We start from the raw sequence: 17,335 nt of genomic DNA, 5'->3' as shown, positions 1-17,335 counted from the left end.
AACAGTTTGTCAGCAGCAGATCCCCCCTTAACAGTGGGTCAGCAGCTTCTTATTTTCCTCCTCTAAAACCTAGGTGCGTCTTATGGTCAGGTGCATCTTATAGAGCGAAAAAGACAGATAGGTTTAAAAAGGCACAAAAATGACTTGGTAAATTGGTTACAAATGCCGATGACAATTTTGATATTGGAATATTTTTTTTATATATATAAATTATCCAGACTTGAAGGCTTTTAGCAACATGTTTATTTGCAATCATGCATGCACAGCGCTGCCTCAGACCTCACTAAAATCATATCGACCTTGTAAAAAGCGCACACGTAAAAACATCCAGGGGCCCGATTGACTTTTTCATCTTTTTTTCTTTCCCTTTTTTTGATGATTTTTTTTTTTTTTTTTTTTTAGAATATTCATACAATGAATAAAAATACTTCTTTTCTGATAATTTACATTTTCTCATCTCATCGCACACAAAAAAAGAAGCTGACAATAGCTCCATACCGTGTAAAGTTATTGGCATCTCCCAGGGAAGGCGGAGTTCATAAAAGCAGAAATGTATAGCGCAAGGGGAGGAGCTTGGTACAGTAGCTGTGGTAACGGATAGAACTGGTTGTCACTAGGAATAAAACTATTTAAAATACTCTAAAATATCAACTCAAGTATTTACACAACTGGTGAACACAGAGAACTGTAGAAAAAGTTGCCCAAGTCACGGTCCGACTTTGCGTTCTTGGGTTTGCGGTTCCAGCGCCTGCAGCAGGGGAGTTGGCCCATAGGAAAGTCTTGTCAATAAACAGCGCTCTTCTCCTTTAAGATCAGGGGACGCTTGTGTGGGGGAGATAAGCGGCGGTCCCGGATGGTTGTTGGTTAATACATGCGGCCATCGTGCAGTAATGATGTTGCGCAGCAGATTTCCTCTCCTGGATATGGCTCGGCCAGAGTATAGATAGTATAATATAGCGTGGGGTCCAGACCAGGGCGGCACCGGTTCTTCCTCCAAGGTGAGCGCCAATGACTCTTTGGTTTACTTCATACCGGAGGGAGGAGCTAAGATTTCGGTTTTCTGTTTTTCCTTCATGAGATAAAAAGAAAGATTGTATTAACAACCAACATTTGTAACAATCCAATTAAAGGGATGGAGAATTTTCGCTGTCCCATAAGGAGGTAGAAGGGGTCCCTGCTCTGGTGGGAGCAGAACAGAATGATTAGTAACAGCCTCCTACAGATCACAAGGGCCCCCGTAATCTTCACATTGTCAGGGGTATCCTGGAGTAACACTATGCTTTCCTCATCTCAGACTCAGGGCTCATGCACACGACCAGTTGTTGTTTTGCAGTCCTGTTTTTCACGGATCCTTTGTTCCGTATCCGAGTTTTTTTCCCCTCTGATTTAAGAGCTCTTCCGTTCCGTTATTCCACAAAACATATCCATATGGTTTCCGTAGGCAATCCATTTTTTGCGGATCGTAAACGGAAACAGTAACTTATTAATCACCAAACACATGAGCAATATGGGCTGGGCATAGCATCTCTACAGTGTGGATCCGCCAAATACGGATGTGTACCGTGTGCATTCCGTATTTTTCCGCTTACCTACCTATTATTACAATACCAGTGGCTCCTGAGAGCTGGCCTTCAGACAGAGGAGGGTCTGAGCCGTGTGTCAGTGAGCGCTGACATACTTTTTGGTTCAGAAACATTCAGTGCGTGGTGATTTATTGCTTCATCATGCCACACAGTGTCTGCTCCTCCTGAAGCCTGTTTTTAAACCAGTAATACTAATAAAGTTTATTTATTTTATTTTAATGCTCTTATCAGGCTTAGGTTAAATTGATTATTGTGTAAGGGACGTACACCACTATACTAGGATTCTGAAATTTGTTTGTTTACATCTTGCATTATACTCCAGAGCTGCACTCACTATTCTGCTGGTGGAGTCACTGTGTACAGACATTACATTACTTATCCTGAGTTACATCCTATATTATACTCCAGAGCTGCACTCACTATTCTTCTGGTGCAGTCACTGTGTACATACATTACTTATCCTGTACTGATCCTGAGTTACATCCTGTATTATACTCCAGAGCTGCACTCACTATTCTGCTGGTGCAGTCACTGTGTACATACATTACATTACTTATCCTGTACTGATCCTGAGTTGCATCCTGTATTATACTCAGGAGCTGCACTCACTATTCTGCTGGTGCAGTCACTGTGTACATACATTACTTATCCTGTACTGATCCTGAGTTACATCCTGTATTATACTCCAGAGCTGCACTCACTATTCTGCTGGTGCAGTCACTGTGTATATACATTACTTATCCTGTACTGATCCTGAGTTACATCCTCTATTATACTCCAGAGCTGCACTCACTATTCTGCTGGTGCAGTCACTGTGTATATACATTACATTACTTATCCTGGTCAGGGGGGAACTAACTCTCCTTAGGGAGAGAGCACCTTAATCAGTGTAAGAAGACTTCTAGGCCATACATGCTCCTCTGGAATTCTGGGAGGTAAGGGATGCAAAATTCATGTCATGTCTCAAGGCTTATTTTAAGAGCTGAACATCGACTTATAGGATAGCTGCCTTACATCTGGTGGCATTAGAGGCAGAGCTTGTAAGAGCTCATTTGCATCCCTTCCATTACTTATCCTGTACTGATCCTGAGTTACATCCTGTATTATACTCCAGAGCTGCACTCACTATTCTGCTGTTGCAGTCACTGTGTACATACATTACTTATCCTGTACTGATCCTGAGTTACATCCTGTGTTATACTCCTGAGCTGCACTCACTATTCTGCTGGTGCAGTCACTGTGTACATACATTACTTATCCTGTACTGATCCTGAGTTACATCCTGTATTCTACTCCAGAGCTGCACTCACTATTCTGTTGGCACAGTCACTGTATACATACATAACATTACTTATCGTGACCGTATATTATAGTCCAGTTACATCCAGAGCTGCATTCCCAATTCTACCACAGCAGATGTGGGTTGTCAGTTCTTGAATGACTTACCCATTTTTCTTACGTTCTGTACATTGCACTGTGGGAGATTTTTCCATTTTTTTCCAAACCTTTTACTGTATTGTACTTGATGTAAAGGCTACATTCCCACAATGGACCAAGAGGGGGCAGCAGTGAGATGTCAGATCTCGTGAGCTAAGAAGGACCCAACAGAACTGTGAATGCAGCTCTGGATGTGACTGTTGTATAGAACGTCGTGAAATCCAAGATCAACGTGATGGTTACTTAATGTTGTAAGTAAAATGATATTTCCCCAGATACAATAGGGATCGGTGTCATTACAAGGCAAGGACCTGGCGATTACACTAATCCGACCGCAGGAGCCAGGCGTATCATCGAGGTGCCCGCCCTCCTGTAACAGATACTAAACAGCAAACTAACAGTATCTAAAAGGGACACGCTAGATAAAACTCATGCTGTGTTACCCCTAATGCAAGGTTTTAAGGGGGCGGGACAAGGCCTGTGTCATGCTCCGCCCCCTCGAATGCTAGTAATAAGACGGTGATGACTCACAGACTAAGTTTTCTGGCCTGCGCCTCTTTGCTGCCATTTGTCTTCTGGTCACTCGTGCCTCCTGGACCTCGGGATGAGGTTGTTACGGCACTGGAGAAGCTCACGGAGGCGCTGGCACTGCCGGTCCTGACTTTAAGGGAATCCTCTAAAAGACAGGAAACAGAGTGTGAATTATGGGTGAGCTGTCAGCCAGTACACTGCATGCCAGTGACAGCTGACAGACTGGAAGGCCTGCCACAGGGAGTCCGCACCACAGCTAATGCAATGCCCCAGCACAGTGGATTTTCTATGCACGACCCTGGGGGGTGGAGCACCCTTGTAATCTCCACTGTATGGTGACTCACCGACAAATGGCAGGAGAACATTCTTCCCGACTCCGATCACAGAATTACTTTTGCTAGAATAAAAACAAAAAATTACATTTGTCATTTGACCCATCACTTTTCAGACCCTTGCAGGGGTTGTCCGGGTGTGTATCCATCCTCGGGATAGACCTTTAATGTATGACCAGCCCCCGAGGACCCCAGCGATCAGTAGAACCCATCACTGCGGTACCTGATGCAGCGACCTCCATGCGGGTGTGGCCGTTTCAGGTACTGCAGTGAAGGGGTGGCCGCGCTCTGCAGTATCGCCACCCATGTCATATATCATCTTACTTGGTGCCCTTCTCCAGGGAGCTGTGTTTGGGGTGGATGGCTTGGCTGCTGAACGACTGGCTGCGGATCAGTTTGCTCTTCTTGCTTTCTCTGCTTACTATTGAAAACAGACAAACATCAGATTGCAAGCTTTGTGGGTCAAGAGCCTCATCCATCACTACTCAAACAAGACACATATTCACGACGGACATAAAGCAGCCGGCTCTGCCGCCTTTGGTGGTGACGTTACAGTCCGTGGCGTTGGGGGAGGTTTATCTGATACCAATAATCATCCCTTTCTGCAACTCTGATAAAATCGTCCCTTTTACCCATGACAGCAGCGAGGGATATGTGTGCAGACAGCCGATCACACACCTTATATACCCACCGAGCCAGCTCAACACACCTTATATACCCAGCAAGCCACACCTTATATACCCAGCGAGCCAGACCTTATATACCCACCGGGCCAGCTCACCACACCTTATATACCCAGCGAGCCAGCTCACCACACCTTATATACCCAGCGAGCCAGCTCACCACACCTTATATACCCAGCTCACCACACCTTATATACCCACCGGGCCAGCTCACCACACCTTATATACCCAGCTCACCACACCTTATATACCCAGCTCACCACACCTTATATACCCACCGGGCCAGCTCACCACACCTTATATACCCAGCAAGCCACACCTTATATACCCAGCTCACCACACCTTATATACCCACCGGGCCAGCTCACCACACCTTATATACCCAGCAAGCCACACCTTATATACCCACCGAGCCAGCTCACCACACCTTATATACCCAGCTCACCACACCTTATATACCCAGCGAGCCAGCTCACCACACCTTATATACCAAGCGAGCCAGCTCACCACACCTTATATACCCAGCGAGCCAGCTCAACACACCTTATATACCGAGCGAGCCAGCTCCCCACACCTTATATAGCCAGCGAGCCAGCTCACCACGCCTTATATACCCAGCGAGCCAGCTCACCACACCTTATATACCCACCGAGCCAGCTCACCACACCTTATATACCCACCGGGCCAGCTCACCACACCTTATATACCCAGCTCACTACACCTTATATACCCACCGAGCCAGCTAACCACAATTTATATACCCAGCGAGCCACACCTTAAAGACCCACCGGGCCAGCTCACCACACCTTATATACCCAGCTCACCACACCTTATATACCCAGCTCACCACACCTTATATATCTAGCTCACCACACCTTATATACCCAGCGAGCCACATCTTATATACCCACCGGGCCAGCTCACCACACCTTATATACCCAGCTCACCACACCTTATATACCCAGCGAGCCACATCTTATATACCCACCGGGCCAGCTCATCACACCTTACATACCCAGCGGGCCAGCTCACCACACCTTACATACCCAGCGGGCCAGCTCACCACACCTTACATACCCACCGGGCCAGCTCACCACACCTTACATACCCAGCGGGCCAGCTCACCACACCTTATATACCCACCGAGCCAGCTCACCACGCCTTATATACCCAGCGAGCCAGCTCACCACGCCTTACATACCCAGCGGGCCAGCTCACCACACCTTACATACCCAGCGGGCCAGCTCACCACACCTTATATACCCAGCGAGCCAGCTCACCACACCTTATATACCCAGTGAGCCAGCTCACCACACCTTATACACCCAGCGAGTCAGCTCACCACACCTTTTATACACAGCGAGCCAGCTCACCACACCTTTTATACCCAGCGAGCCAGCTCACCACACCTTATATACCCACCGAGCCAGCTCACCACACCTTATATACCCACCGAGCCAGCTCACCACACGTGGCTTCCTTCATGAGCTACACACTGCCGATGGTGAAAGTAGGAAGTGGTCAGAATAACGGGTCTCGGCGGTGTACAATCTCACAGACAGCCTCTGGTGTTATCACTTACCTGTTTGAGTGCCCGACGAGCTACCCGAAATCACTGTGGGGAGACTTTTTGGCAACACTGATCCTGTTTTACTGTCTCTGCCTAAAACAAAGTACAAGTCAACAACATGGTGTATGACATTAGACTCAGACTTAGGGGGTCTACTATTCTTCCTACTAGAAACAGCGCCACTCCTGTGCACAGGTATTGTCTGGTATTGCAGCTTGTCCCCATTTATTAGCAGCGCGGCTCCTCAGAGATTAGATGGTGTTAGTCAGTGGACTGGACGCTGCTTTGGTCCAATAGGGGTAGCACACAGGTGATGTAAAGAGACACAAAACCTAAAGTTTCGTTTACCTCCTTTCCAATTGCTCTGCAGTTGGCGGTAATCTATTGCTCCCTGTTATCAGCCATTACAGGCTCAGGACAGGCTGGCTGTAGTAACCTGAATGGGATGAGTGAAGCAAACACCTCCCTGCCCCCCATGAACACACATACATCATGTGTGTGACTGATATCAGCCGCTGCCGCTGCCACAGGCTGTCAAATTTGGGGTTAGCGGCCCCTTAAATAGCGGGGCGTCTCGTATCAACCTCTGTGGATGGATCAGTCACTTACGCTTTCTTTCATAACTCTTGTCGTTGCTGGACCGAGCTTCGCTCTGCTGCTTCTCTTTTTCAATTTGTTCCTAAAAAAACATAACATTGTAAGTAAAAAAGTTCAAAATTAAGAAATAAGACGATTTAAAAGGGTTTCCTGAGATTTTTGTACTTTCCGGATAAGTCATCAGTATCTGATCGATGGGGGCCTGACAACCGGGGCGCCCGCTGTTTGAGAATGCACCAGCGCTCCGCCTTATCCCAGCGCCGTACGTTGTGTAGCGGCCATGTCTAACGTTCAGTGGGGCTGAGCTGCGCCTAGGCCACGTGACGTCACATATGAGAAGGGCGCGGTGCCACTGCGAGCTCAGGTGCCTTCTCAAACAGCTGATTGGCAGGGGTCCCGGGAGTCGGACCTCCACCGACCGGATACTGATGACCTATCCAGGGGATAGCTCATCAACATAAATGGATGGAAAGTTACCAAGAAACCAGCAGAATTGTGAATGCAGCTCTGGCTTATGACATGTATGGAATCAAGGTAAACTTAAATGGATTTTCCAGGACTAACATATTGATGACCTCGCCGTAGGTTGTCAGACCCCCACCAACCAAGCTGTCAATGGCAGTCGCAGGCTCTGGAGGTAAACAGTGTACAGAGCCGGGACAGTACAGCTCCGTACAGGGTGCAGTCGCCCATCTTGGAACTGAATGAGGCTGAGCTGAACCTAGGCCACGTGACTGGGCCTTCTCAAACAGCTGATCGATGGGGGTCCCGGGTGTCGGACCCACTGATCAGATACTGATGATCTTTACAGCCGATAGGGCATCAGTATAAAAAACCCGGAAAGCCCCTTTAAGCAAAGTAGCTACAATGTAACTCACTATTATATTATTATTTTTTTTACACCTCCCAAATTTAGTTTTACGTCCCAGCATCTCACCATTTCCAGAAGTAAATGTTCCTCCCTCTCCTTCTCCTGATCCAATAAATCCTTTTCAAAGAAACGTTTCTGGAACTGTACAAAAGAAAGCGATGAAAGGGACATCAGCGCTGCACGACGATCACATCATCTGGATTTATACTGCACTCTAAGGCCAATAACCCAAAAGTCAGCAGCCTTTAAAATAGCGCAGGACTGATATCAGTCACATAGGATGTAATGTCTCTGGAGGTTATATCAGTACTGGAGCGTTATAAGAGGAGCGGCTGATATCAGTCACATAGAATGTAATGTCTCTGGAGGTTATATCAGTACTGGAGCGTTATAAGAGGAGCGGCTGATATCAGTCACATATGATGTAATGTCTCTGGAGGTTATATCAGTACTGGAGCGTTATAAGAGGAGCGGCTGATATCAGTCACATATGATGTAATGTCTCTGGAGGTTATATCAGTACTGGAGCGTTATAAGAGGAGCGGCTGATATCAGTCACATATGATGTAATGTCTCTGGAGGTTATATCAGTACTGGAGCGTTATAAGAGGAGCGGCTGATATCAGTCACATATGATGTAATGTCTCTGGAGGTTATATCAGTACTGGAGCGTTATAAGAGGAGCGGCTGATATCAGTCACATATGATGTAATGTCTCTGGAGGTTATATCAGTACTGGAGTGTTATAAGAGGAGCGGCTGATATCAGTCACATATGATGTAATGTCTCTGGAGGTTATATCAGTGCTGGAGCGTTATAAGAGGAGCGGCTGATATCAGTCACATATGATGTAATGTCTCTGGAGGTTATATCAGTACTGGAGCGTTATAAGAGGAGCGGCTGATATCAGTCACATAGGATGTAATGTCTCTGGAGGTTATATCAGTGCTGGAGCGTTATAAGAGGAGCGGCTGATATCAGTCACATATGATGTAATGTCTCTGGAGGTTATATCAGTGCTGGAGCGTTATAAGAGGAGCGGCTGATATCAGTCACATATGATGTAATGTCTCTGGAGGTTATATCAGTGCTGGAGCGTTATAAGAGGAGCGGCTGATATCAGTCACATATGATGTAATGTCTCTGGAGGTTATATCAGTGCTGGAGCGTTATAAGAGGAGCGGCTGATATCAGTCACATATGATGTAATGTCTCTGGAGGTTATATCAGTGCTGGAGCGTTATAAGAGGAGCGGCTGATATCAGTCACATAGTGATGTAATGTCTCTGGAGGTTATATCAGTGCTGGAGCGTTATAAGAGGAGCGGCTGATATCAGTCACATATGATGTAATGTCTCTGGAGGTTATATCAGTACTGGAGCGTTATAAGAGGAGCGGCTGATATCAGTCACATATGATGTAATGTCTCTGGAGGTTATATCAGTACTGGAGCGTTATAAGAGGAGCGGCTGATATCAGTCACATATGATGTAATGTCTCTGGAGGTTATATCAGTGCTGGAGCGTTATAAGAGGAGCGGCTGATATCAGTCACATGATGTAATGTCTCTGGAGGTTATATCAGTGCTGGAGCGTTATAAGAGGAGCGGCTGATATCAGTCACATATGATGTAATGTCTCTGGAGGTTATATCAGTGCTGGAGCGTTATAAGAGGAGCGGCTGATATCAGTCACATATGATGTAATGTCTCTGGAGGTTATATCAGTGCTGGAGCGTTATAAGAGGAGCGGCTGATATCAGTCACATATGATGTAATGTCTCTGGAGGTTATATCAGTACTGGAGCGTTATAAGAGGAGCGGCTGATATCAGTCACATATGATGTAATGTCTCTGGAGGTTATATCAGTGCTGGAGCGTTATAAGAGGAGCGGCTGATATCAGTCACATAGGATGTAATGTCTCTGGAGGTTATATCAGTGCTGGAGCATTATAAGAGGAGCGGCTGATATCAGTCACATATGATGTAATGTCTCTGGAGGTTATATCAGCACTGGAGCGTTATAAGAGGAGCGGCTGATATCAGTCACATATGATGTAATGTCTCTGGAGGTTATATCAGTGCTGGAGCGTTATAAGAGGAGCGGCTGATATCAGTCACATATGATGTAATGTCTCTGGAGGTTATATCAGTGCTGGAGCGTTATAAGAGGAGCGGCTGATATCAGTCACATATGATGTAATGTCTCTGGAGGTTATATCAGTGCTGGAGCGTTATAAGAGGAGCGGCTGATATCAGTCACATGATGTAATGTCTCTGGAGGTTATATCAGTGCTGGAGCGTTATAAGTGTGCCCTATATGTGACCCTTGCACTACTGATCAGGTGTATTGTGTACAGGTTATTGATCACACTCTTAGTTTACAGGACTCAGTTCATGTATTTACATCTGTGACCCATCCACATCCTTGTATACAGACCGACCGCTACCCCAATATGGCAGTGTAAGTATTATTAGTGTAGATCACGGGTGCACAACCTTTTTTGGTCTGAGGGCCGCATTGTCACATCGCTGTATTTCAAGGGGCCGCAATGTACACAGGCCAAGTGACTGGGGAGGAATGATTGCTATCACAGTCGTTCCCCCTTCATTTAGTTACATTGATTATCAGTAGCACATCCCTGATTACACAGAGATGTGCGGCACGATTATACCGGACAGTTATCATGAATGAGCGTCCCAGAAGACCTGAATATCTCGCAGTGTCATAAGGGCTTAAAAGACGGGGCGGACTGGGAACTCGAAGTGGAAAAATACTAAAAGTGGCCCCGTTTTGTAGTCAGGTACAATTGATGGAAGTCAGGGATAGCAATACCATATTGTGGCACATTATACAACCCCAACAGAGCCAAATACCACAGTCCATCACAAGAGACTGCCCCCATGAGCACAAAATACATCCCCCAAAACTTTCACTGGCTAGCCGTGAGGAGGGCCCAGGCGGCCCCTGGGCATCGGCCCACCTGGAAATTTCCCTGTGAGGTCTATGGCCAATCTGCCCCTGCCGGGCACTGTACCAGTGTATAGGGCCAATCCGCCCCTGGCTTAAAGGGATCCCAGTAAAAAATAAAGTAAAATTTTTTAACAAGTTCTTGCAGCATGGCCCTTGAAACAAAAGAGTTATACTTACCTGCCACCGGCGCTGTTTTTACTTGGCAGTGCATGGCTAGGTCACTTGTACCTCTCCAGCCAATCACTGGCTTCAGCGGTGATGTGGCCACAAGCAGCGTGTCACTGCTGAAGCCAGTCATTGACTGGAGCGGTGTATGTGACCATGGCCATGCACTGACAGGTGTAAAGGTGCAGGAACCGGAAGATGGAGGCAGAGGAGGCCAGGGCGACATCAAGCCGGTAAGTATGCATCTTCTGTTTCAGGGGCCATGCTGAATCAGCGATTTCCTTCACTGCAGAGGACGCCGCTCCCTGGTTATTACCACCTCCTGCCAGTTACAGGCGCCATGCAATAACCAGCAAGCATTTTCCCTTACTAGTGGGGAAAACGCATATTGGTTAACAATTTAATAATCAGGCCTGAAAAGACACTTTTTTGTGATTTAGCGCACGTGGTGGTTCGAATGGTTGTAACTTTTTTATGTGTTGGGACCAAAATAATTTTTGCAACAATTATTTACTTGACACATAGGGCCTTATAATTTATTTTTTACTTTTATTTGGGGGAAACTGTACAAAACCTTTTCAAAAAGTTTATTTATTTATTTTCAAACTATAGCTCCTTATTCTTTAAATATGCAAACTGACACCAAAATAAATTACTTAATTAGTTACCTATTTGGGGTCGGTCATTTTGTTATATAACATGTATAGTTTCACATGAATGGGGAGATAATGGCAACGGTTTTGGTTGGTGTGGGTGATTTTTCTTTTATGCATTTTATTATTTTTTATCTTTTTTAACTAAATTTTTTATATATTTCTGTTACAAATAATATCCCCCAAGAGATCATAAAAAGACCTTTGGGGGACACTGACACTTTTTGTAAATGTTTCACTCTTTCCTTTTTATGTATTAGGGCTCATGCACACGACAGTTTATTTTCACGGTCCGCAAAAACGGGGTCCGTGGGTCCGTGATCCGTGACCGTTTTTTCATCCGTGGGTCTTCCTTGATTTTTGGAGGATCCACGGACATGAAAAAAAAGTCGTTTTGGTGTCCGCCTGGCCGTGCAGAGCCAAATGGATCCGTCCTGAATTACAATGCAAGTCAATGGGGACGGATCCGTTTGATGTTGACACAATATGGTGCCATTTCAAACGGATCCGTCCCCATTGACTTTCAATGTAAAGTCTGGAGTTCTTTTATACCATCGGATTGGAGTTTTCTCCAATCCGATGGTATATTTTAACTTGAAGCATCCCCATCACCATGGGAACGCCTCTATGTTAGAATATACTGTCGGATATGAGCTACATCGTGAAACTCAGATCCGACAGTATATTCTAACACAGAGGCGTTCCCATGGTGATGGGGACGCTTTAGGTTAGAATATACTACAAACTGTGTACATGACTGCCCCCTGCTGCCTGGCAGCACCCGATCTCTTACAGGGGGCTGTGATCCGCACAATTAATTCCTCAGGTGCGGCACCTGAAGGGGTTAATTGTACTATCATATCCCCCTGTAAGAGATCAGGGCTGCCAGGCAGCAGGGGGCAGACCCCCCCTCCCCAGTTTGAATATCGTTGGTGGCACAGTGTGTGCCCATCGCCCCCCCCTTCCTCCCTCTATTGTTATAAATCGTTGGTGGCACAGTGTGCGCCCCCCATCCTCTACTATTTTTTATGTAGTTTTGGGCAGCTTACGTCCCCTGTGACACTCAAGGTAAAGACGCCGTTAAGAGGACCCTGGAGCAGATAGACGTCGTCAATCGAATGTGTGAAGCGTATCCGGATGCCTTCCTGTGTGTGAACAGCGCAGCAGGTGAGGACAGATGGGTGGTGGGGTATAGCACGTGGTGGGGTATAGCACGTGGTGGGGTATAGCACCCGGTGGGTGGTGGGGTATAGCACGTGGTGGTATAGCACGGCCCCCCTCCCTCTATAGCAGTAACAACATTGGTGGCCAGTGGGCGGCCTCCCATCTCCCCCCCCCCCCCCTGATCATTGGTGGCAGCGGAGTTCCGATCGGAGTCCCAGTTTAAATCGCTGGGGCTCCGATCGGTAACCATGGCAACCAGGACGCTACTGCTACTGGTTGCCATGGTTACTTAGCAATAGTACAATAGTAGAAGATTCATAGTTACCTGCTTGCTGCTGCGATGTCTGTGTCCAGCCGGGAGCTCCACCTACTGGTAAGTGACAGGTCTGTGCGGCGCATTGCTAAAGAACTGTCACTTACCAGTAGGAGGAGCTCCCGGACGGTCACAGACATCGCAGCAGCAAGCAGGTAAGTATGAATCTTCTACTATTGTACTATTGCTAAGTAACCATGGCAACCAGGGCTGCAGTAGCTTCCTGGTTGCCATGGTTACCGATCGGAGCCCCAGCGATTAAACTGGGACTCCGATCGGAACTACGCTGCCACCAATGATGGGGGGGGGGGGAGATGGGAGGCCGCACACTGCCACCAATGTTGTTACTGCTATAGAGGGAGGGGGGCTGATGGGGGGCGCACACTGTGCCACCAACGATTTATAACAATAGAGGGAGAAAGGGGGGGCCCGGTGGGGGGCGCACACTGTACCACCAACGATTTATAACAATAGAGGGAGGAAGGGGGGGCCCGATGGGGGGCGCACACTGTACCACCAACGATTTATAACAATAGAGGGAGGAAGGGGGGGCCCGATGGGGGGCGCACACTGTGCCACCAACGATTTATAACAATAGAGGGAGGAAGGGGGGGCCCGATGGGGGTGCACACTGTGCCACCAACGATTTATTACACTAGAGGGAGGAAGGGGGGCCCGATGGGGGGCGCACACTGTGCCACCAACGATATTCAAACTGGGGAGGAGGGGGTCTGCCCCCTGCTGCCTGGCAGCCCTGATCTCTTAAAGGGGGATATGATAGTACAATTAACCCCTTCAGGTGCCGCACCTGAAGGGGTTAATTGTGCTATCATATCCCCCTGTAAGAGATCGGGTGCTGCCAGGCAGCAGGGGGCAGTCTTGTACACAGTTTTTCAGTATATTCTAACTAGAAGCGTCCCCATCACCATGGGAACGCCTCTGTGTTAGAATATACTGTCGGATATGAGTTTTCACGAAGTGAAAACTTAGATCTGAAAAAGCTTTTATGCAGACGGATCTTCGGATCCGTCTGTATGAAAGCAACCTACGGCCAAGGATCACGGACACGGATGCCAATCTTGTGTGCATCCGTGTTCTTTCACGGACCCATTGACTTGAATGGGTCTGTGAACCGTTGTCCGTCAAAAAAATAGGACAGGTCATATTTTTTTGACGGACAGGATACACGGATCACGGCCTCGGCTGCAAAACGGTGCATTTTTCGATTTTTCCACGGACCCATTGAAAGTCAATGGGTCCGCGAAAAAAAAACAGAAAACGGCACAACGGCCACGGATGCACACAACGGTCGTGTGCATGAGGCCTTACTTTCATTTGTATTTTAATAATATTGTATTGTATTCTTTTTTTTTATAATTAGTTTATTACTTATTATTTGAATATATTTTTGCCACATAATATCTCCCCAAAAAGGTCATAAAAAGACCGTTGGGGGACAATGAACACTATACTCTTTTGCCCTTTTATAATTTATTTTTTATTTTTTTATTTTTTTATATTATATTTATTTTTTTATTTTCAATTTTCTGTTTTTTATTTGAATATATTTTTGCTACATAATGTGTTCCCCAGGGGATCATAAAAAGACTGTTAGAGGGCATTATTTGTCCCCAGCCTGTTGTGGGGGCTTTGTACACAGGCAGAACTGATCAGGGTCTCCTTACCCTGCAGCTCTGCGCTCCTCTGCCCCCAGGCGGGGTCCACACCGCATAGCGCTCACCTACCTGAGGAGAAGCGCTGATACACTGCTTCTGCCTTCTCCTCGAGTCTAGTAACATAGTAACATAGTACATAAGGCCGAGTCTCATGCTGTCACAGCCGGGCAACTGTCCTGCTCCTGCTACAGTGCCACAAACCATTGCTCTGGGGGCCACATGAGGCCCGAGGGACCGTGGGTTGTGCACCCCTGGTGTAGATGGTAAAGTCGCCCCCTGCACCTCCCAATCTAACAACTGTGTAACAGTCAGTATTGTATGGGAATGACAAGGCGATGGTGGTAGGTGCACCATAAGTACTTACTGCATCCATGGACATCTCCATCCGATCCAGTTCCAGCACAGTCTGCAAACAAATAAGAAGATCACCCATATAACAGCTGCTGCAGCACATCCTTCTCCATAGGGGGCAGACAAGGGGTATAGCCTGACCACTATCAAGGTCTCGTCTTGCTGTCTGTGAATATACACACTGATACACTGTTACGTGTCCTGCACCTATGGTTGGGAGGAGCTTTCAGCCAATCAATTGATTTGTCTATTCACTGACAGCACACAGAGATCTTGAAAGTTGCAAAACTATAAGACTGGAGGAGCCCGCTAAGTATTCTGTGCTGGAAGGCGACACCCGCTCGCCACTCACCCTCTTGACCACAGCCAGCACGTCCTTGTCCTTCTCCTGACACAGCAGTTTCCGGACGCACAGTTCCAGCTGCTGCAGCAAATGTTTGTCCACCGGCAGCTTCAGCGTCGACTTCAGCTTTGGCAACATGTAGCTAACCTTCATCCTGTGGAAGAGAATACGTATGTTCAGGTAAACCTGGGATGCCACATGTGAGCACAGTGTAAGTGCAGCCGATCCAGATGAGCAGAGTCGGACCACAGGCGTAAGGGTAACGTGTCCATCCACCCGAACATTAGCGGTCAGGAACTATAATCACTGCCGCGCTGTCTCCAATGTTCACACCGCTAAGCCGGCTCTCCTGTAGACAGATCAGGGTCAGGCAGAGCCTAACATTAACCCTTTCCCTGCTATAGACCACTGGGGATCCTTTCATTAGCCCTTTCACTGCCCTAGAACACCAGGATCTCTACATTAACCCAAGTAACTGCCCTAGAACACCAGGATCTCTACATTAACCCAAGTAACTGCCCTAGACCACCTGGGATCCTTCAATTTATCTTTTCACTCCCCTAGACCTCCAGGGACAATTACATTAACCCTTTACCTGCCCCAGACCACTAGGAATATTTACATTAATAGAGTGAAATTGTGGTTTCAAGTTCGGCGTACAAGGTTCCGGTTATCTAAGAATTCCATTGTGGATTCCGCTACCATAAGTTACGGTCCGTGGTAGCGGAATCCATAACGGAATTCTTAGATAACCCGAACCTTGTACGCCGAACTTGAAACCACAAGTTAGCTCAACACTATACTAGGGTTGTTGCGATACCAAAATTCTGATTCGATTTCGATACCATAAAAAAGTATTGCGATACTCAATACCATACGAAGAAAACAAAACACCAAAAAAGCTGCGTGGATTCCGTATTTAAAAAAAATGGAGAATCGCACAGTTTGAATTATTATTTTTTAATATGTTTTAAGTTTAAGATTTTTTAAAATATTTTAATAGTTTGGAATTTTTAGACGTGGCGATATGTTTATTTATTTATTGTTTATATAATTTATATGTAAAATATAATCATTTGGTGGGGTTTATTTACATTATTTATTTATTTTTATACTTTTTATTTAAGAACTCATAGTCCCCTTAGGGTCTAGAACCTGGGATCTTTTCATCCCTTGTCCTATTCACCCTAATAGAGCTCTATCAGGGTGAATAAGACATTACACTCTCCCTGCTGCCCTGTGCATAGTACACACAGCAGCAGGGAGATTACCACGGCAGCCAGGGCTTCAGTAGCGTCCTGGCTGCCATGGTAACCGATCGGAACCCCAGGATTACACTGCTGGGGCTCTAATTTCAAGCTGCCACTGCCACCAATGAGGAGGAGGGGAGGGGACCATAGGCCACTGCCACCAATTAACCTTTAATACAGGAGGCGGGTGCCTGCAGCAGATTCACATACAGTAGCTGGGAGCTGCAATCAGCGGCAGTTAACCCCTTAGATGCCGTACCTGAGGGGTTAACTGCCGCTCATCGCAGCTATCTGATTCTGCTCCTGTATTTTTATTAAATGTTAACTTTCATTGGTGGCGCAGTGCGGCCGCCCCTCTCTCTTCATATTGGCAGCGCGGCACAGAGGGAGGGAGAGAGTGACTCCTTCTCCACTGTGCTGCTGAGGAGAACATGGTGCGTGCCGACAGCAGCGCGCTCCATGTTCTCTGATGCTAGGCTGTGCAGAAGCGCAGCCTAGTATCGATAAATGTCAAATCCCGGTATCATATTGATACCGGGACAAAAGTATCGATTGGGTATCGATATTTCGAATCCCACAACAATAGTGTAGGGCACTATACATTAAGCTTTCCACTGCACTTGACCACCAGGGACTCTTATATTAATCCTTTCACTGCCCTAGACCTCCAGGGATTCTTACATTAAGGGTCCATTAACACGTCCGTATGAACGGGTCCGCATAGGTACATTCATTTCAATGGGGCCACAAAAGATGCGGATAGCACACCGTTCCCCTTTGCATAGAAGATAGAGCATGTCCTATTCTTGTCCACAGCCACGGACAAGTATAGGCATTTCTATC

At 46.7% G+C, this 17,335-nt stretch overlaps 1 protein-coding gene across 1 annotated transcript in view; it reads right to left on the bottom strand.

Annotated features, from left to right (window-relative positions):
* Positions 1 to 225: 225 nt before the first annotated feature.
* Positions 226 to 17,335, bottom strand: part of PPP4R4 (protein phosphatase 4 regulatory subunit 4) — a 77,213-nt gene continuing 60,103 nt past the window's right edge. Inside the window, exons 17-25 of the mRNA XM_044272029.1 lie at positions 15,252 to 15,396; positions 14,913 to 14,954; positions 7,671 to 7,745; positions 6,746 to 6,815; positions 6,149 to 6,229; positions 4,208 to 4,304; positions 3,896 to 3,948; positions 3,552 to 3,696; positions 226 to 1,069 (exon numbers count right to left, since the gene is read on the bottom strand). Of these exons, the coding sequence (XP_044127964.1) occupies positions 1,045 to 1,069; positions 3,552 to 3,696; positions 3,896 to 3,948; positions 4,208 to 4,304; positions 6,149 to 6,229; positions 6,746 to 6,815; positions 7,671 to 7,745; positions 14,913 to 14,954; positions 15,252 to 15,396 (733 nt within the window). The 3' untranslated portion in view covers positions 226 to 1,044. The remainder of the gene's footprint in view (positions 1,070 to 3,551; positions 3,697 to 3,895; positions 3,949 to 4,207; positions 4,305 to 6,148; positions 6,230 to 6,745; positions 6,816 to 7,670; positions 7,746 to 14,912; positions 14,955 to 15,251; positions 15,397 to 17,335) is intronic.

The sequence above is a fragment of the Bufo gargarizans genome, chromosome 11 (genome assembly GCF_014858855.1).
Source record: "Bufo gargarizans isolate SCDJY-AF-19 chromosome 11, ASM1485885v1, whole genome shotgun sequence".
NCBI lineage: Eukaryota > Metazoa > Chordata > Amphibia > Anura > Bufonidae > Bufo > Bufo gargarizans.
This window is presented reverse-complemented; position numbering and strand designations above follow the sequence as displayed.